Below are 21149 nucleotides of genomic sequence, written 5' to 3' on the forward strand. Positions count from 1 at the left end.
AGGGTTTGGGCTTTGTAAATGCCTGTGACAATCTCTAGAGGGCGCATGATTCATAAAAATACGACTGAAATGTCAGATTCGTGCGAATCGATTCGCTCGGACCGTTCGTAATTCACTAATATAAACGAATCATCGTGTTCATCGTTTATCTAAATATTACTTCTAGCAATACTTTTTACATTCATTTATTTAACATATAAGTTAGTTACATTGTTGAGTTCATAGCAAAAGGCAAACTTTGATTTTACTTGATTTTAAATATTTTCAAAGTTTGAGTTCAAAATATTTTAGGAGTATATATACTGTAGTATAGCATAGTATTCAGAAATAGGGTGAATTCAAGGTGATTTTGGACACATTTTGCCCCTGAGATGACATGGAAAAAGTGTCCTAATCAACCCGAATTCACCCTATATGATCTATTGACAGCTGGTAAGTAAAGAGACATTATGAAAGTGTAATTTTGTATTAGGAATATTCTTGGGATTATCTGATTAGTTTTCAAATGAAAATGTTGCTATTTTAAAAACGAATGCCTAAGTCATTCACAATGTCCCTTTAGGCTACTGTCATGTGATTCACAAAGGCTCTGCGAATCGGTTCTATCGAATCTGTAAAAAGAACCTGTTCAATCAAACGGCTCCGCGATTCGGACAGCACAGGAAGGACTGACGTGTTAATTGTCCGTGTATGTGCAGTGGCACGTCAGTCAGACCTCTGTATCGCTGCTCTCAACCGCTGTCAGCTTCTGCTGCTGGACATGTCAAATATATATGACCGACAACATCGCAAGATTCTGCTCTGGTGGCTGCTCTCAACAGCCGACAAGGCGACGGTTTAAACAGAAAAAGAAAGAATCCGAAGGTCTGTATTCAACTACGCGCTGCAGACAAAAGACGGAGGATGCGCGATGTCGTGTTTGCGGAAATGTTCGTAAGCAAATATCACAGATGTGCCGCCCGACTGGGGCGACTCTCTAGTGATGCTCTGGTTTCACTTGAACATTTCGATCATTTTACTTCCGCGCTGGAAAAAACTACGCTACATCTAGCTGTGTTTTGGAACACATGGTTGCTGGTTTCTAGTTGTTCTACGTTAGACCATCTTACACTAGTAACAAACCTGGCATCTTTTTATGCTGGTTTAAACCGTGGTATCTAAACCAGCTACCAGTTGTTCATTTACCATCTTCAGGTAGTTCAACTGGAACATGGTAGATGGCTTCTAGCTGATCTAAGGCGGTGATTGCAACAAACCAGCTGCTAGCTGGACATAATTCAGGTTGGTTTTTGGTCAACCAGCTTGTAATGACCACCATAGACCAGTTAAAATCAAGATACCATCTTAAACTGGGTGTTTTAACTGGTGTTAGAGGAAAACCGTTCTAAATCAAGTTCTATTTTTGTACATGGTAGCTGGTTTCTAGTTGGTCCAAGCTGTAGACCATCTTAGACCAGCAACTTGTTTATGCTGGTTAAAAATGTGACATCTTGGACCAGCAACAAATCAGCTACCAGCTGTATGTATCATCTTATGATGGTTAAACTGGTTTTTGACACATTGTAGATGGTTTTTAGTTGATCCAAGGTAGTCATTAGTTGGTGATCTGCAACAATCCAGTTGCTATCTGGTGATACTTCAGGTTGATTTTTGAAACAATTTTGGCTTGTAATGACCATCATAGACCAGTTAGAATCCAGAAACCATCTTAAACTGTTTATTTTTACTAACAGGGTTTGGTGTCGTATGCGTAATGCATATAATATAAATCAACTTTTGAATAACACTAATGGTTTATTTTCTAATGATGTTGGGTTTATAAAACTAACCAGCTGAAGTGTCACATTCCCCATCATATCTTCTCATTTCATGCTGGTGGAAGGTTGTTGGTGATGAAGTTTATCTTTGATGTTCCTGCTTGCATTCTCAGATATTTAATTCAATGCATCTATTGTATATGGATTCTTGGTTTCAGTTCAATGCAAAATCATCTTCCACTTTCTTCCAGGTTTTAGGGGAAGGTGTCTCCATATTCAATGACAAACCAAAACCAAAGATGAGGAAGAGTTTTGATAATGGCTTCATTGCTGAAGTTATTGTACGGCTGCTGCTTTTAGGTGTTTTCCTGTAAGTACATTTTATTCTTGTATTACTAACCCCAACCCCCTTTATTCATAACCTGTTATGCCAGTCTTTTTTGTTTGTTTTGCGGAGATGAGGATTGTTCTCTCACTGTTATTATGTTCTTGTAGCGTGACTGAGGGGATTCCTCCCTTCAGCCGTGAGATCCAGCCTGAGGAACTCTGGCTCTATAAGTTCCATCCCGTCAAAAAGGACCGTGTTCCTACCCGCCTTATGTTTGTAAGTGCTTACCACTCATATTCAGCCATGAAACTGCGTTTGAATATGCCATGCAGGTGTTTGATTAAAGGGATATCATTACCCTTTTTTCTCTGATTTTAACAGTCTATCGCCCTCTTCGCTCCATTGGTGGTTATTTCTTTGTTTACCTTCTTGAAACAAGGTGGAAAGGAAGATATGAAAGAGGCATCTTTGGGTAAGGACTTAAGTGTGTGTTTTAGAAATATTTACATATATAACATATATACAAGTAATCATGATTAAATAAAATTCAAAATATAATAATTCCACATAATCTTATTTTCTTTTTAATTATAAATTTGAACTGCCAAAGGATACCAGAAAGGAAAAATAAATGCTGCGTTAATTAGGTAAAATATTTTGAACACATTAAACATTAATCGCTGAAATTAAATTTTCAGTTAATTATTAATTTCAGTGTGTGTTTAACACACACAGAGCTTTGGTGTGCATAAATTTCTGAATTATATGGACCCAACATCCGGCTGTTATTTATATGGACTCTTCATTCAGGATATATGTTAGGGATAATGCACATCCAGCTGGTTGTTATCGAAAGTCGGGGTCCTAATCACTAGATGTGCATTATCCCGCTTATTACACGGCTACTTGCTTCATAAATTTCAACACAAAATTTCATTTGTATGAAACAATAGAGCGATACTGGATGGCATAATTTAATATCTGTATACTTTATTAGCTCACCAAACGCAAAACTTCCACGAAGAAAAACTATTCCTAATAAAAGTGTATATCGCTGACTTCAGTGACCCGGATGAGCTTCTGTTATCTGTTTTCAGCGGTTGTTATCGGGGGATAACATACAGTTGGATGGTGCGATTGACCAACCAGAATCAAGTATTCCACAGAGCCGTGTAATAATAAATACATTTTAATAATTATATTAAATTTTATATATATATAATAGATTTTTTTAACACACACATATACATTATATGTGTGTGTGTTATGTTGTTGTTGAGTTCATATGAAATATACGTATATTATAGAATAGTTGAATGTCTCCCAGTAATGTTTGTTTATAGTGAAATCTATCAAAAGTATTAAATGATGATCTCATAATTGTTTCTTATTGCCGGCTAATAGAAGTCTCTGTATGTCTTTTGTATGACACAGCTGTGACTCTGACCCTGGTGTTAAATGGAGTTTTTACCAATGCAGTCAAGCTAGCCGTGGGAAGGTGAGTGAGTGAGTGACGCATTTGTGGAAAGACTAGTAGAGAGGACTAGATACTCTCAGGCATAATTAAACTTTGTCTCCCCCCATACCAGGCCACGACCTGATTTCTTCTACCGCTGTTTCCCTGATGGCCAAATGAACCCAGAGCTTCACTGTAGCGGTGACCCGGATATAGTAATGGAAGGCAGGAAGAGCTTTCCAAGCGGACACTCTTCCTGTAAGAGCAGCTGCTGTGTTTATTTAGTGGCATTTTTTTTAAAGTCAACCTGAAACACTGTTCATGACCCATTTTATTTCTGTTGATTGCTTCATTGCTTGATTGCTTCAGAGGGGATTTTGGTACATTTCATAAAAGATTACAATGAGCAACATTTTTGGTTGGAGTAAAGGGCGTCACTGAATCGTGCACAATAAATCCAGGAAGGTGTATTAAAAAAAAAGTCAGTCAATAGGACAATTTTGATTTCATGTTGACTTTAAACTTATTTTACACTCCAAATATTTATAGAAATGTAAGTCAAATAAATTAATAATTATAGTATAAATAAATCATTTTATATACTACTGTTTAAAAGTTTGTGGTCAATAAGATTTTTTTAGGTTTTTGAAAGAAGTCTCTTGTAACAAAAAACAAAAAACCCATTGTATTATTCATGTCAGGCCAGTTGGCGATGTCACTTTGTAAAGAAACACTACGTGCCTATAGACTGAACACATAATACGCATGATCATGATATCACCTTTTCACAAATTTGTTGACGATAACAGTATCATTTTCATAAACTTGCACTTTGAAACACGTTTTTAAAAGTTTCCGTTTTCAGGCGTCCAAAACGCCGTTATGTAAATGAACGGCTAAAATGTTTTCAGGTTTTCCTTCCGGTGTCGCGTAAACGCCCCCTAAAATAGCTGTTTTCTATTTTTATATATTTTAAAATGTAATTTATTCCTGGGATGGCAAGGTTGAAATTGTTTGATGAACTGAAAGGTTAAAGGAACAGCATTTATTTGAAATATAAATTATTTGTAAAAAAATCTTAAGTCACTTTTGATCCATTTACACATTCCTTGCTGTATAAAAGATAGATTAAAAAATCTTACTGATCTTATTTTTTATATGTATGTATGTATGTATGTGTGTGTGTTTAACACAAAATAATAAAATATGACTTCATATTCTCTGAACATTCAGCCACCAACTTTCTATCTTTTTTTTGTTGTCATAGTTGCGTTTGCTGGCCTGGGCTTCACTGCCCTGTACGTGGCTGGGAAGCTGCACTGTTTTAGCCCAGCAGGCCGAGGTAAAGCCTGGAGGTTGTGTGCCTTCCTCACCCCCCTCCTTTTCGCCATCATGATCGCCCTCTCCAGAACATGTGACTACAAACATCACTGGCAAGGTGAGAATTTCATGCCATCATCATCACTGCTCTAGTGACATGGTTTTAAGGCAATGACACGGTCTCCCGTTCACTTCCAGATGTGTTGGTGGGATCTCTCCTCGGTTTGGCCTTCTCGTACCTATGTTACCGACAGCATTACCCAGCTCTCAACGACTCGAACTGCCACAGACCCCTCCGAATGAGAGAGGCAGTGGCTCTTGCACAGGAACACAAGCCGGCCATCCCAGGCTACCTCTTACCATTGTAGGAACTCGAATTCCGTTACACCTTAACCCGACCAACAACCATATACTGTGTGAAAGTTTACCAAGCCAGTTGCTGCGATTATGAATTTTTTTTTTTTTTTTTTTGTGTGTGCCGCCTGTCAAGCGAGTATTTTGCCTTCCTATACTGTTTTAGACATTCACAATGAATGTTTTCTGTATTGTAGAGCTGTCTTTTTGAAAATTTGTAACTTATCAAGCTCTTTGAAAATTTATATGTGAACTATCCTGGTGAAAGAACTTTATGTATGTTACGGCTTCTAGGTAAATTTTACAATGTGGCAGACATATTTATAGAGATCTCCAGTAGAGACTGTATGCATACGGGTAATCCCCTGATATCTTTGTCAATAAAGTTTGTGATGACTTCTAATGTATCTGCTGGAATTTGAGCAGATCATTCCACATTTCAGTACCTATCAACACTGTAGAAGATTACTTGCTATGAGGAGACCTTTGCTCTGTATCTGTTATCTGAGACAGTATGGAACATCACTCTGGGAAACTTCTGGAAGTGAGTCTGTAATGTTTTGTTTTATTTCCTGAGATCTATAGATATGTTTGATAAACTATGACCTTCACTACGAGGTCCTAGCATCTGTGATCCATACCGAAGAACCAAGTAATAAATAGTGGACATTCTATTCAACCAACAATCATAAAAAATGTCTGATTTCTGACATATTTGGTAAAGCTATTTTTAACTAACTATTTTTATATCAAGAACATTTCACAATTTGCATGCAATTACACAATTTTCTCAGTTATAAATTTAACATCCAAGAAAAGGCATAATTTGGAAACTAGCTACAACATGGAAGATACATTTCAGTTATTTTAGTTTCTCAATTTTTAACTAAATAACTAATAAGTTTATTCTGTATAAATATATATAAACTTTGAATAAGCTTCAAGTTTTCGGTTTGCATTTTTGGTCACTATTTAATCAGTATTCTTACATATGTGTTTTTTATGGCCATGATTCAAAATTTTATAAAAATCAGAACTTTGACGGTAGCTATTGACTTTCATATTGTAGGGAAAAATACTATGGAAGTCAATTCCGTCAACTGTTATCAGCATTCTTTAAAATATCTTATTTTGTGTTCAACAGAAGAAAGAAACTCATACATACAGGTTTGGAACAACTCGAGGGGGAGTAGAATTTTCATATTATAGTAAACTGTCACTTTAAATGTCTTTTCAAACAGTTGTTTAAAGATTTAAAGAAACAGCTCATTTAAAATAGAAGTCCATTCTCCAATGAGGTCTTTCTAAATATAAACACTAAAAGGACACATATCTTATGCAAGACACTGACAACTTAATATTAATTCATCATTTTGTTATTCTGAGATCATTATGCATGTGATTATGAGCACCATAATTTCAGATTCATTGACTCATAATAACCCATCTCACCATGTTGAAATGCAGTAGCTGTTGTTGATTGCTTATTTCAAAAGTCCCCCTATCAGTCGACCTTTAGACTCAAAGAATACTTATAAGGTTTGAGCTCCTGGTAGATGCATTGCATTTACTTGTGACTTGACCACCACAGTGAATTACAGTCAGAAGTCAATTTTGTCCTAAGCGGGCATCCTTACGAGCAGTGGGTGAGTAGATTGCGATGGGATGCATTATTATGGTTTTCCCACTTATTTGCCTTTATTTGTTTTATCAGATGATAAACGTTCGTTATACTTACAACCAGTAAGTAGTCAGTTCTGACATTGTGTTTTAAAGATTTCCAAACAGGCTTATTGGGTGTCATTAAATCAATTGTCCTTGTGATACAGTTTGTCTTTTTCTATGCATCTTTTTTCATATATCGAATCGTCATTAATGTGCCAGTCTTGTATACTTAAGTTGGCACGGTCATATAAAATGCAGTTTGTTTATGTTTCATTGTCCTCGGACATTTATTTAAATGTCGTGCCCTACTTTTGCAATACAATTGCAAACGCGTTCCCCAATGTCCGTATGACAAAAACACTTTCGTTTGGTTATTTTGTATTGTCCACAACACATTGCCAGTGAACCAACTTATAATTTAACTGTTAGTCATTTGTTTTGCTGCCCTCATCCAATATTACGTAAGCACTGCCGGGGCACCATAGTGATGACGTAACCGCTCTCCTTGATCGAGTATAATGTCAAAAGTCATTTAAAGCATTGAAATTGGCCATAAAAAGTTTTGAGTTAATAACAAAATTGAAGAAGTTTATTACAAAATACTTCAGAGAATGTATCCTGCTAAGCATGTTTTGGAAAGTTTTAAGCTTATTTCATAGCTAACTTTGAATGTTCACTAGATAAAGAATAGAATAGAACACTAGAATATTTTGCATCTGTTTTATTTTTCCCCCACTGTATTTACTCAAGATTGTTTTGGAAAGATTTAGAAACCTTTATTAATAGAAAACTGAAGTGTATGATATAAATGTTTGTATTTGGTGTGCTTTTCTATACTCAGAATTTCTGAGTATAGAAAAGCACATCAGAATGACTTTACAGTTATTTATTTTATTAGGAAAATACCATACATAAAAAGAAGTGGGCTCAATGCAAACCAAATTTTTCACATTTTAAAAATTGCTAAATTATTTTAAAATCTTTTGAAATAAACTAAAAACAAAAAAAAAATGCTAAAAACATGCTTTAAAAGCACTGGATTGTATATATATATATATATATTGTTATTTTATTTCCTGGCTGTTAATGTAAATCATTAAAAAATAAATAAAGCTCTTTTTTTTAATTTAAAAAAAAAATGTCTCAAGTCATATTGTGCTTTCCAGTTTTCTGTGATTTTGCTTTTCATTTCTTATTGCATATGGAGAATGTTTTATGTTATTTTCTTCTGTTGTTATTATATTATAACAACTTTTTTTTAAATGACGTTAAAAATATATCGCGGAGCTTTAAAACCAAAATGCCTTGGTGGTGTAACTGGCTGGACATTTAAAAAAAGAAGTCTTATAAAAACCTGAAAAGAAATGTAATAATTCTTTAAAAACACAGTGAAGCAATATAGAATATAGAATTGCTTTTAAAATATAGAAAAATAGTTTCATTTGTTTATTTATGTCAATCAACACAACAAAAAGTGTGCGTGTGTGTGTGCGTGTGTGTGTGCGTGTGTGTGTGTGTGTGTGTGTGTGTCCTAGTGAGAGGAGTAAATGTCCCCACAAAGAAAGTAAAATTAGAAACGTTTGCCATTTGAAAAAGAGCTTATAAATAACTCTAAGTGGTGTTTTCTGAAAATGTAAAAATGCAGAATGTTTTCTGTGATGGGTAGGTTTAGGGGTAGGGTTAGTGTAAGGGGACAGAATATACAGTTTGCACAGTATAAAAATCATTACGTCAATGGAGAGTCTACATAAAGATATAAAAACAAGTTTGTGTGTCACAAATGAGATCGCTGAGACCATTAGAGTATTACTAAAAAAAAAACATGGCAACATTATATTTGCAGTCCGTTGGTCTTGGTGTGGCGTCTCTGCTCTTCTCAGCATGAATATTTCTGAGCCGTATGAACCCGTCAAGTACCACTGGTTCTTCAACAAGCAGGTGGATTCCAAGGACACCTGGCAACCCTTCAGCAGAGAAGACTCACAGCGACTGGAGGATGCTCACAGTCGAGGTCTTCCATTGTCTCCTTCTGAAAGTATAGTTAGTTTATTAGCAAAAGTACATATGTATGTTTCGAATGATAACCACGAGATCTGGTTTGTTTGCAGTGGGGAAAAAAGAAAAGGATGAAGTGGTTGTGGCTACAGATGGAAGACGGTATGACGTCAAGCTATGTGAAAGAAAGCGTTACTCCGTGTATTGGGAACAGAAGCCCGCCGAGGTCAGACGATGCTCCTGGTTCCACAAAGGCAGCAAAGAAGTGATCTACACTCCCTATAGCGAGGAGCTCAGTGATTTCCTAGAGGTGAGATGCACAGATTTTCTAGAATAAATGACATTTTTACTGTTTTAATACTTAATACTTTTTCTTTATTCAAAAACAGGATGCCTATATGATTGCAGTTACGCTGGACGAATGGAAGACAAATGTGGAGCTCCCAACAGGGGAAACTGTGATCCTTCACAATCCAAAGGTATTATTTAAATGTAAAGCTCATGGAAAATGGACACTTTTCTGTTCACAAGTTACATTTTGTCTCTCTCACTGCTTTACCTCAGCTTATGACACAGTATCCCAGTGGTTGCAAGGACTTTCCCCCTTCCCCATCTGAACGAAATCAACCCGTAACTATAAAGAGAGGAGTTGGGAATATTCCAGTAGAGATACCAGAGGGTAAGTGCAGCTCCCTGAAACTCTGTTTAAAATCTTAGGGTGTTACTAGTTACTAGCTACATGTTTATGACACAAACGCACTTCCAAATGGTATAAAATACCTAATTCTGGCCAAATTCTAAAGCAAGAATACTCATGGCCTTTATGTAGACAGTCCCAGAATGCATTGTGACAAGCTCATCCAAGATGGCTAGAACAGAGAAATGTAGACAACAAATATACTTATTTCATTCAATACTGAAAGGATAAATAAAGACAGTTCAGTACCTGAAAATTGACAATTTTGCCCTATATTTGTGTGCTGTGTTTTGTTTTGTTTATTTTTTACTTTTAAAGTCACATTGTAAAAAGAAATTCTGGAATGTTGGACACGTCATGAACTCAACTGTCGCTGCTTTCCTTATGTAGAGGAAAGACAGGGGCTATTTGACTTTGATGGTTGATGACAATATAACCTTAAAATGTATGCACTAGAGTCGACATTGTGTCATTTTGTTAGCTCAGCAACCTTCTAACATCAAACTCTGGAGTATTTCACATAATATTTGTGTGAGCTGTGTAGTTTTATGTGTATTAAAGTATCATACTGTTAGCTTAGGAACATGCTAACATCAAACTCTGCACTCGATATTTGTGTAGCATTAGTTGTGTATTTTTATGGGTATTAAAGTATCACACTGTTAGCATAGGAATCTGATAACATCGAACTCTTTTGAACTATTTCACCTAATATTTGTGTAAACTGCGTAGTTTTAAGCGTGTGAAAAGGTGCGTTCACACCTTGTCAGAATTACCGTAATTACGAGATTCTGACCTTGTACAACTACGAAAATAAACCATGGTTTCATGTTCACCGAGTCCGAAAACAAAAAGTTGCGTGTTGTTTTGAAATGATGGTTATTACGACTAGGCGTGAACGCTGCACAAGTATCACATTGTTAGCTTAGCAACATGCTAACATCAAACATCATTTCATTTAAGTCTCTCCTGTTCACTTTAATTAGGATGCTGCCTTAGATTTTAAAACAGTTGAAGCTCAAGCATGGCTTAGGGTTAGTGGTTTGTAATGTTTGTTAGCTAACAATATCAGTCTTTTGATATTTCTTGCTGCATTTCTGTAGGAGAACCAGAGATAGTAGACCACCTGGTGTTCATGGTTCACGGTATCGGTCCGGCCTGTGACATACGTCTCCGTGGCATTGTCCAGTGTGGTGAGGCTTTACCATCTAAAACTAAAAATGAACACTTCTTCCCAATATCTTGGATTGTTTAGCAACTATCGAGCAGTTCACAAGCCACGTTTATGACACTCAACGCTCAATATTATTGTACCATTCTTTTTAAAGCATTCTGACATTTTTTTCCCCATTCCCTGCTGCAGTTAATGAATTTCGAAACGCCTCCAACGGCCTCCTAAACAGCCACTTCAGGCAGAGTGAGGACTTGTGCATCATTGGAAGGGTTGAGTATCTTCCAGTCAACTGGCACAAAGTCTTACATGGAGAAACTACAGGAGTTGACAAGTAAGACGTTTGACTCTCTCTCTCTCTTTTGTGTGAGTTTGGAGAAAACTCACATACATCTTTTACTGTTTTATTTCTATTTTAAATAGAGACATTGAGAGAATCACACTGCCTAGCATTAGCCGCCTGCGTCAGTTCAGCAACGACACCGTGCTGGACCTTTTCTTCTACAATAGTGCCACATACTGCCAGACTATTGTGGATACAGTGGCCTCTGAGATCAACCGTCTCCACAGCCTCTTCCTTCAGAGGAATCCACACTTCACAGGACACGTTTCCTTGGTTGGACACAGTCTCGGTACGTAACTGTGCATTTCAGAACAGAATTGCTGTTTTGGTTTGGTGACAAAATAATAACCAATACTTACGGATAGTACAATGTTTCAATTTTTTCCAATAATGTGTCATGTTTTATACAGGCTCATTGATCCTGTTTGATCTCCTGACCAATCAAGAGACAAGTGCAGATGCCACAGCTCATGAGGTTTGCACCAGTGCTGCTATTGTCAACTGAAACTAAGATTTATTTTTGCTAATTGAAATAAAGCTTAAATATAATATAAATATTACATAAAAAAATGAAGAATGAGAAATGTTCCGTTGCCAACTCACTGAAATAAAATACGGAATTACTTTATTTATAAGTAATGAAGTACTAAAATTATTAAACTTAAACTGAAATAAAAATAAATCACAGCTATTTAGAAATATAAAAAAATAATTAATGCTAATAATAGTATATAAATAATGTTAAAATAACACTGGTTTGTCATAATATTAGTGCTGTCAAAACGATTAATCACGATTAATCACATCTAACAAGTTTGTGTGTGTGTGTGTGTGTATATATATATATATATATATATTAGTGCTGTCAAAGGATTAAAATATTTAATCGCGATTAATCGCATTAATGCCATAGTTAACTCGCGATTAATCGCACATTTTTATCTATTCTAAATGTCCCTTGATTTCTATTTGTCTCATTATTTTTTCTAATTTGAATGCTCTTATCAACATGGAAAAGTGGATCAGCAGTAAGTTTGTTCTTAGCTGTGGTATCCATGTGTTTCTGTCTGAAGTCATCAATTGTAGAGCTTAGATCGGGCCCAAAAAATCAAGCCCGACCCGAGCCGTGCGCATTGTGTCCGAGCCCGGCCCGGCCCGACACATAAACTGTAATTATGAGCCCGAGCCCGATTTAAACCCGTCCATTTTTTTAATACGTGGGTGGGTCGTTATAACTGACGTTCTCAACTTTCTATGTTACTTTCTCCCGCCCGCAACATTTTTGTCCCGCTCCCGCCCGCAAATAGACTCTTTTTTTTTGTAGGCTACCTCCAAATACTTTCGCCTACGTGTCGCCACCATACACATCAGCATAAATGCTCCTGATAAATTATTTGTTATTAAAGCATTAACACACAAACCACTGTTATAACATAAAAGCAAGCAGGCTACTGAGTGCATGGTTTGGAATGACTGAATGCGAGCAAAGTGCGCTCCCTTAATAATTCCTAAAAAGCTGACATCAGTTCATCGCAATCTCACACATCTGTTATTATCAATGAAGCTGACTGCACAATGCATCTTCCATAATATATACACTTTGTTTGTTATAATTTGAGGATTTGCCAGCATACAGAATTCAGCACTGAACAAAAAGTCTGCTTTGAGCGGTGAGGGGAGTCTATTTTAAATGCTTCTGATTGGCCATTGCGTTCAAGAAATCAACACATATGTCTGTGATTGGCTACATCCCTCAACGCTGCAAACATGTCATAAAAAGAAACTCTGGCCTGTAAATCGTTTCTATTTTGTTTTAGTTGTTCTTGTTGCTTTTCTGCAACATATGAATAAAAATGTATTAGTTTTTATGTTTTATTCATAGATATTTCTAGTTTGCGGGAGTCCCGCGAATCGTTTTATGCGTCCGTATCCGCACACAGAGTGAGTGCATTACCGCTCGAGCCCGCGCTCGCACTCGGCCATCAAATCTAGTCCCGCGCCGCACTCTATTGCGTTGAGAGTGCACGTCTCTAGATCGGCGTCTCGCGCTCGCGCCATCCACTCAAAACGTAACGTTAGCCTACTACTCTTTGGCCGGCGCGCAAGCCCAAACAAGTACGTGCGGCGTGCCTGTTGTTTTGTTTCCGGTCTAGCTATCCGGTGTGATGTTGTAGTTTTTCTAACGTTACTAGTTGTTGCAACAGCATGTGAAAAAAATACAAGTTTGCTAGGCCAAAAAGAGCGTTAATCTCGCGATAAAAAAATTGACGCCGTTAAAATGTGTTTGCGTTAACGCCGTTAATAACGCGTTTAACGCACAGCACTAATATATATATATATATATATATATATATATATATATATATATATATATTTATACACACATTATAAATTTACAAACGTGTTTTAATCACATGTTAGATGCGATTAATCTATTAAATCTTTGTCATCATATATAATAAAATGATTTAGAAATAAACATTAATGTTTCAATTTGAGTGGTTATTGTCTACAGTAAACATTGTCCATAGTTTGAGAAACATATTTTCTAGGTTTCTGGATCTCAATGGTGACTAATAAAAAGTAACTACTTATTATTGTTAGATAAGATGATATATTTTTCTGTAAATAAATGTTACCTACTTTTTGACTTGTCTAATAAATAATAAAAAATAATAATTTCCTAAAAATATTATTTTAAAATATTTGAAATTACTGTTATATTTGTATTATATATATATATATATATTTTAATTATTATGCAATAAGTAAATTATTTGCTATGCAACATGTATTGTGAAAGGCACTGTACAAAAAACAATAAAATCTAACCATTATTTTGTTCCTCAAAATGTTTTGTGCCTGCTGCATCATCTAAATCTTTCCGCTTTTGCACATTAGTATGCCTTTTTTAATAGAGCAGAGTGTCCTATTGCTTTTATAGATTTCAAAGAATATAAATGATCAATTGAAGAATGTCTTTGTGGTCTGCACAGCTCCAGGAGGACCCTCATGTTGACTCGGGCTGCAGTTCCTATGAGAGTCTGGAGGAGGCGCTGAAGAGCCATGGTTTGGAAGAGCACCTCAATATACTGCAGAAAGAACAAGTGGATATGGAGTCTTTAGTCAGTTTTCTGTCCTGAAACACATACCACACATCTTAAAAATACAACACTCCAACTCTTCAGTTCACCTTCCTTATTCCAATTAAACCGTTTCAGACGCTCTGCTCAGAGAAGGACCTAAAAGATATCGGACTACCCCTTGGTCCTCGCAAGAAATTGATGGACTGTGTCAAGAAATGGAAGGTAATTCCTAAAAATCCTCTTAGCCTTGTTGGAGCGCAATGGCTCAAGTGGTAAGGTTTGCAATGTAACTTAATTGTGTGAAGCTTCCTCTCCACACCCAGCAATGGAAGGGAAGACCGATAAGAGTCCATTGTTTTAGATCGGAATGTTTGTTTTAATGTAATTTATTGTAACTACTTCTTGAATATCCAACAGAACTCCAGAATTGGAAGTGGACATGCAGCCCAAAATAAGACACACTCCTCAAGTCTAGGGATGAGAAATGCGCATGAACATCAAACCCCCACCACTAGTGCATTTGATTATCAGCATTTTAATGTTGGCATTGGACAAGTAAGTATTTGTATTTTTTTTTAAGTATATATAAAAAAAACTGGCTTCTATTTGAATATATTTTAAATATATTTAAACATAAATTACTTTATTCTTCTGATCAAAGCTGAATTTTCAGCATCATTACTCCAGTCTTCAGTGTCACGTAATCTTTAGAAATCTAATATGCTGAGAAATGTGTGTCTGTGTGTATATATATATATATATATATATACACATACACTATTATTATTATTATTATATATATATATATATACAAATTATTAACTTTTTTGTGTACCTCCAAGTTAAGGCTATTGTAGTCTCTTGAATCTCCATTAATATGAGTAGAAATATCTTAAGAATTCAAATGATTTCTCTGTTTAAGTTACAGTTGCCAAGTAACTTGTTCTTTATTCTGCAGGTATCCATTGACTTTCCTCAGTTGGCCTTTCATCCTCAGGCTTTCTTTGCTGTTGGTTCACCCATAGGAATGTTTTTAACTGTTAGAGGTCTGAAGAGGATTGATCCTAACTACAGCTTTCCTACCTGCAAAAGTTTCTACAACGTCTTCCATCCAGTAAAACACGCTCCAAAACACTGACTGAGAACCGTATATCTTCCTTAGTGCCATGTTCTTAAACCTTGAATGTAATCTGTGCAGTTTGATCCAGTGGCGTATCGGATCGAGCCCATGCTTGTGCCTCAAGACGTGGACTTGCCACCAATGTTGATACCCCATCATAAAGGCAGAAAGAGGATGCACCTCGGTATTTCACATCACTTTATGGAATGAAATCCATAGTTTTTATATTCAAAAATGTCTCTGAGGCTAACGAAATGTCTTTGATGCCTACAGAACTCAAAGAAGGGTTGACTCGAGTCAGTTCTGATTTACTGGGATCTCTACGAATGGTTTGGCAGAGCATTTCTCAGGTCCCATCGCCAGCGCTCGCAGAGGGTGGACTCAGTTCAGTGACCCCTACTGATGAAACAGAAGGTGTCGAATTACACTTTTACTATTCAGATGTTTATAAAAATCCACTTCAGATTTTCAATGTCCCATCTCACATTTGAATATGTGTGGTGCAGTATCACCAATGGAGCACGAGCAGAGAAACTTCAAGGTGGGAATGTTGAATCGTGGGCGACGTATTGACTTTGTCCTTCAGGAGACACCAATTGAAAGTTTCAATGAGTACCTGTTTGCTATACAGAGCCATCTGTGCTACTGGTAAGAGAAAATCTTTCATTACACCTATGTATATATCATTCATATATGGATGTAATCCGAAATAAATAATTCTCCCTGTTTTATTTGCAGGGAGTCCGAAGATACGGCTCTGTTGGTTCTGAAAGAGATTTATGGAAATATTCCAGTTGGATGTGCTCCTTTATAAATGTTATTTACCTTTTGTACCATACTGACAAACTTTAATGCCAGTCCAGTCCACAGTGAGTCGATTCTCTCCACCCGTTAACCAGCCAATTAACTACCTAAAAAAATAAGGTTACACTTTATTTTAAGGTGTGATAGAACTTAATATTACTCTGTTACAGTGTAATTATATATTTAAGCAACTACATGTACTAACTATAGGGTTAGGATTTGGTTGAGGGTTAGTTGTATGTAATTATGCATAATTTATTGTTCATGGTAAGTACATGTAACATATATAACAAGGACACTGTGAATTAAAGAGTTACCCAAAATAATAATGAAGAATTTAAATTTGGAGTCCCAATTGAACTGTTGCCAGGTATTAGGATATTGTTGCAGTATTCTCAAGGCAGGCTTTGAGACATTTGATCCACACAAAACCCTTTTGTGCACTAATGTGCTTTGTAAAAGAAACTTTTATCTAATGTCTACTTATGTAGCTTGGGTCAGTGTTTTCTAGTTGTTGATTAATTAATATTGTGTATTCATAATGTTATATTATTATTATTATTAAATTCCTTACCCAAAATCATTTTTGTGATGCCTGTATCCTTCTCAGATTCGATTTAGTTGTTACATTCTTCAGATACTAGCACTGTGTCTTTAAGGCAGAATTCAGATCATAACCACCGGGAAGTTCGTTCATTTCCCATTTATCCATCTGGAATAGTGCGCCACACATTACAAAACATCCTCTTTCCATACTGAGTCATGAACTGCCCTCCCATCCTCCGCCAAGAGGTCCACACACAGCCAATGAACACAACAGCATTACTGCCGTCAGGATTTACGAGTCCGTCTCTTTAAATGTAGAAGTTCCGCTAGTTGAGAATATTCAAACTATTTATTAAGAAGACTTGAAAAACGAAGTTTGCATGAAGATGCCCAGCCTGTGAAAAAAACTTCATATAAAAGGTGAGATATGCTGCAAGAATGTTACAGAAATGTGTCATTTTTTCTTATCTGGAGGGGAATTAAAACTGCTTGACATGAACGCGCACTCGAGTTTATTCACGCTCCTCACGAGTCAGAATAGTTCGCCTGTCAGAACCTTTTTTACAGTCTATGGTCAGAACAAAATTTTGGATTTGCTCTCAGTCGAACAAACTCTCAACAGTTACATAGCAGTCCATATGGATAAAACCGTTAATTTGAGAAGGTTCTCTTTTCAACATTTGAACGCCTCGCTCTTTTGAGGAGAATCTTTTCATGAATCAGAACCTGTCAAGTAATCTGATCGTAAACCAGAGATAGTCAGTGACATTTGGAGCATATTACGTGCATGCCGTAAAAAGGCGAAATATATATATTTTAAACTAGTTAATTAAATTAAATTTAAATAATCGATTCGCGGGATACTCTATGAGTCCTACTTCCAATAATTGATGATGCCAAATCGCAAAAGCATTTTGCTCTTTGTTTAGCAGGGCCAGAGTATCCAAACTCGGTCCTGGAGGCAAGTAATGACAGACTTTTTTTTTTTTAAATCATCATCATTATTATATTTAGCCTACAACATTATATTAAACATCGATGGAATGTTTAAATACGTATTATTTTCTGATAAGGAGATTAAGGGGTTCACCGGTTCAGTCACTTAATTTAGTCTCTAGTTGTTAATTTATTCAAATGCTATTCTTATTGTTTCTCATATGGGCCTATAGACACTTTGTTCTGGGCTAAATATTTTATATAAGAATGCTTTATAGTCTTCCATAGGAACATGTTTGTTTTCTTAACCAATGCATGTCTTTTAGGCAAAACTTAAGTCATCCTTTTTTCTATTTTTAAAAATCTAATACAAACTTGGCCATAATGTTGTCTCTCAAAAGGGTGCTGTTGTTTTCACAAGTATGCCATGATCCCCTTGTTATATGGTCCCCACTTAGTTAATGTGACTTACACACATCAGTGCACAAATTTTATAATCCTGGTTAAAGTCCTGCGTTCCTTTCGTCACATGGTTGACTAAATCATGGAAACGTAAATACCCACATCATCTTTGATGATCAGGGTTGGAAACTTTATGTGAGCCATGCCGAAGGAAATGGAGAGCTGCATTTTCTCATTATCAAGTCAGTAACATGTTTTAACAACATGAGAAAACTGACCTCTACATTGAAGTCAGTACTGTAAGTGTGTCTCTGTTTCATCCACCAAAGCAAAGGTCAGTTCACTCTCTGGACTCATACAAAGAAAGACATACAAGTCCCCAAACTGCCCACATTCGAAAAGCTTTAATCAGAGACCCTCCCATTTGTAGAAAGACTCACTGTTGGCAGATGTTTTTCACAATGCAGAGGCACTGAATCAAGATGTCAAAATCGGTATTTTAAAAAAAATATAAAATTATAAATGCCTGGCTTGTGGTTGTCAGGAAACAACTAAGTGACCAGCTGGCTCAAAATACTTTGCATGTAGATTGCGTCATCTTGGCTTGGTTTTCTTTTTCTTTCTGGTATTTCCAAGTTTCTTGAGGCTGAAGGGTGAGGTCACACCTAAAAAAACTCTCAATTGCTTGGAAGTGTGGAGTCTTGTGCCCATCAGTTGAGTTAAAATGCTGGAGGGTGAAACACTTTTAGTCTTCTGAATTCATGTTCAGATACTTGGATCTGGACCTCTACAGTGTGCAGTGGAATATGTAATCGTCCCTTGTGGAAGAAGGATGTGGAAATATGTTAAGTCAACAATGGGAAGTTTCACAGGCTGAGATCACTCATGGATCTGTGCCTCTGAAAAGAGTGTAGATACAATTCACTGAGACCCGACTGAAGAGAATTTCTCATGTTCCGCACGCTCTAGTTCTTGTTCTGCTTGCTGCATGGCAACTATGTAAATACATGTAAGCTAGCTGCGGCTCCTTTGGCCACATACGTCATCAAGAATGTCTGATTTCAGAAAAGAAACCATTATAAATTTGACTTATTCCTAGTGAAGCATAAAAAATTGCTGCCAACAAATGCGACCCCTGCAGCTTTAAAATGAGACACAGCAGCTGTCTGATATTTGAATTTTCTTCAGCAGGTTATTATTTTCTGAAGAACTTTAAAAATGGTTATCTTTATGTGGTTACAATTTGGGGTCATCTGAGTGAAGCAGAAATTGTCTTTTCATGTATGCTTCATGTTCTGGCATCATGCATTCTTTGTCTATTTGCACTCCAACACCGCAAGAGGGCAGTCTTTAACAGATTGTGTCCTTACTATACTTTACTAAAAGCTTCTGGAAATACATGCACATCCTAATTCATAGAGGTTCGGTCTGAGGTGTCAAAGTAATTATATGACATGAGTGCAAACCAAGAGCCAAATCTGTTTACCTCAACAATGTCCAGCTTCGATTCATTTTTTTTTTTACATTTTGGCTGTTTATTAGGCTATAAATGGTTTATCCATGCACACAATTTCACTTTTTCCAGGGTTACTACCGACTATATTCACTGGCCATAAATTTGACATCGATATTATGGGGAAAAACTGCCATATACATATTTTTTTAATATGTGACCTGATCCAGCAAAATTAGTCACAGTGACCCAAATTTCAAAATTGAGATTTTGGTATTAATGGACAGACGAGGCCATAAGCTTTCAAATGATATCCTGGGTAAAGTCATACCTTGAATGGTTGTAAAGATATACACATTTGAATTATGGTCGTCTGTCCTCTTTTTCCAATTGAAAACCTGAGAAAATAGCTTTTTTTTTTGCCCGTTTTTTGTTGATATCTTTCAAAATCCAATTGCATTTAAAGGGATAAACTATTTATTTCACAGCTTAATTTGACCAAAGACATTAATATATATATATATATATATATATATATATATATATACATACATATATATAGGCCTATAAATGCTATTAAACCAGGCTGAAGCTCAAATTATTTTAAAGTTTTTATTTGAATAAATAATTGAAAGGTACCTTTTACAAAAATTTACTAAAATCAGAAAGATTGAACAGAGGTACATTTTTGCTTGAGAGACAGGGTGTGTGTGTGTGTGTGTGTGTGTGTGTGTGTGTGTGTGTGTGTGTGTGTGTGTGTGTGTGTGTGTGTGTGTGTGTGTGTGTGTGAGAGAGAGTGTGAGAGAGTGTGAGAGAGAGAGAGAGAGAGAGAGAGAGAGAGAGAGAGAGAGAGAGAGGGAAACAGAGATCAAATAATGCTAGTCTATGCAATCATATCATTGTGTAGGCTAGTTGACAATAACAGTGTAACTAATTCATAACGGAGATACCAACAGTTAAATATTGGGTTAATCAAACACATTGTAATGGATTCTCCTTGAAGATAAATATCTACACTCATTCAACATTTGCACTTACTCACATCACATCCATACAGTAAACACTTCACTCAGATACAAATTTGACATTAAAATCACCTTTCAGCTATTTTCTTCAAAGCTAGGCAGGGAGAGGGACAACTTACTTTCTCAACTGGCGGTTTTGGTCAAAACTCACGGATTTTGTAAAGATAGGGCATTGCAGACTCTCATCCGAAATTTTCGCACGTAAAAAAAAAATCGACCTCACGTTATGTCAATCACGCTTGCACACTGTCTACGAAACTTTCATCCGTTATATTAAAAAAAATCGTAAGTTTTTCGCATCCGTAGCAAGCAGTTTGATTGGTGTTTTGACAATTCGGCGCCACCGAATCAATACGAAAAAACGCTTACAAAAAAAAACGCGGACTCAGTGTTTTTGTAATGGCCAGGGGGCTTGATGACATTTTGGCAACTTTGCTCTCTTTTGAGAGCGACATTTCTCAAATTAATAATATTTAATCTTTCTGAGGAGATCTGCTAGCTTGTTTACACAGCGCTCGCTGCAGGAGGGTGGCTGGACCAATCGCGTGCCAGTCAGTCGAAACGGCTTCCCATCGACAAATTATCCGCATTTGTGTACATTTCTTCTTTTTTTTCTTCTTCTTTTTTTTAACGCTTTATTCAATAACAAAACATACAATAATAATAATAAAAAAAATACAATTAATAATAC

At 36.3% G+C, this 21149-nt stretch overlaps 2 protein-coding genes across 6 annotated transcripts; both read left to right on the forward strand.

Moving 5' to 3' along the window:
- The first annotated feature begins 653 nt into the window (after window positions 1-653).
- Window positions 654-5622, forward strand: plpp5 (phospholipid phosphatase 5). 4 transcript variants are annotated; one of them, XM_077242916.1, is made up of 8 exons: window positions 654-929; window positions 2009-2127; window positions 2253-2361; window positions 2467-2557; window positions 3520-3583; window positions 3675-3799; window positions 4809-4979; window positions 5060-5622. In XM_077242916.1, exons 1-8 carry the CDS (start codon window positions 774-776, stop codon window positions 5227-5229), a joined length of 1005 nt encoding a protein of 334 aa, XP_077099031.1. In that variant the 5' UTR covers window positions 654-773; the 3' UTR covers window positions 5230-5622. The 4 variants fall into 4 exon arrangements, with proteins under 4 accessions (XP_077099031.1, XP_077099032.1, XP_077099034.1 ...); XM_077242917.1 differs by having other exon boundaries at window positions 664-864; XM_077242919.1 differs by lacking the exon at window positions 654-929 and adding an exon at window positions 1018-1281.
- Window positions 5623-6792: 1170 nt separating this feature from the next.
- ddhd2 (DDHD domain containing 2) lies at window positions 6793-16676 on the forward strand. Of its 2 annotated transcripts, none has more exons than XM_077242920.1 (17): window positions 6793-6861; window positions 8724-8891; window positions 8989-9185; window positions 9265-9354; window positions 9440-9554; window positions 10676-10765; window positions 10936-11077; window positions 11167-11375; window positions 11497-11561; window positions 14083-14211; window positions 14308-14394; window positions 14590-14727; window positions 15131-15286; window positions 15371-15476; window positions 15566-15706; window positions 15799-15940; window positions 16031-16676. In XM_077242920.1, the coding sequence occupies exons 2-17, from the start codon at window positions 8762-8764 to the stop codon at window positions 16104-16106; spliced, it is 2013 nt and encodes a 670-aa protein (XP_077099035.1). In that variant the 5' UTR covers window positions 6793-6861; window positions 8724-8761; the 3' UTR covers window positions 16107-16676. The 2 variants fall into 2 exon arrangements, with proteins under 2 accessions (XP_077099035.1, XP_077099036.1); XM_077242921.1 differs by having other exon boundaries at window positions 6851-6958.
- Window positions 16677-21149: the final 4473 nt, after the last annotated feature.

The sequence above is a fragment of the Siphateles boraxobius genome, unplaced genomic scaffold, assembly GCF_051911475.1.
Source record: "Siphateles boraxobius isolate OS27281-9 unplaced genomic scaffold, OSU_SipBor_1 25, whole genome shotgun sequence".
In the NCBI taxonomy this organism is placed as follows: Eukaryota; Metazoa; Chordata; class Actinopteri; order Cypriniformes; family Leuciscidae; genus Siphateles; species Siphateles boraxobius.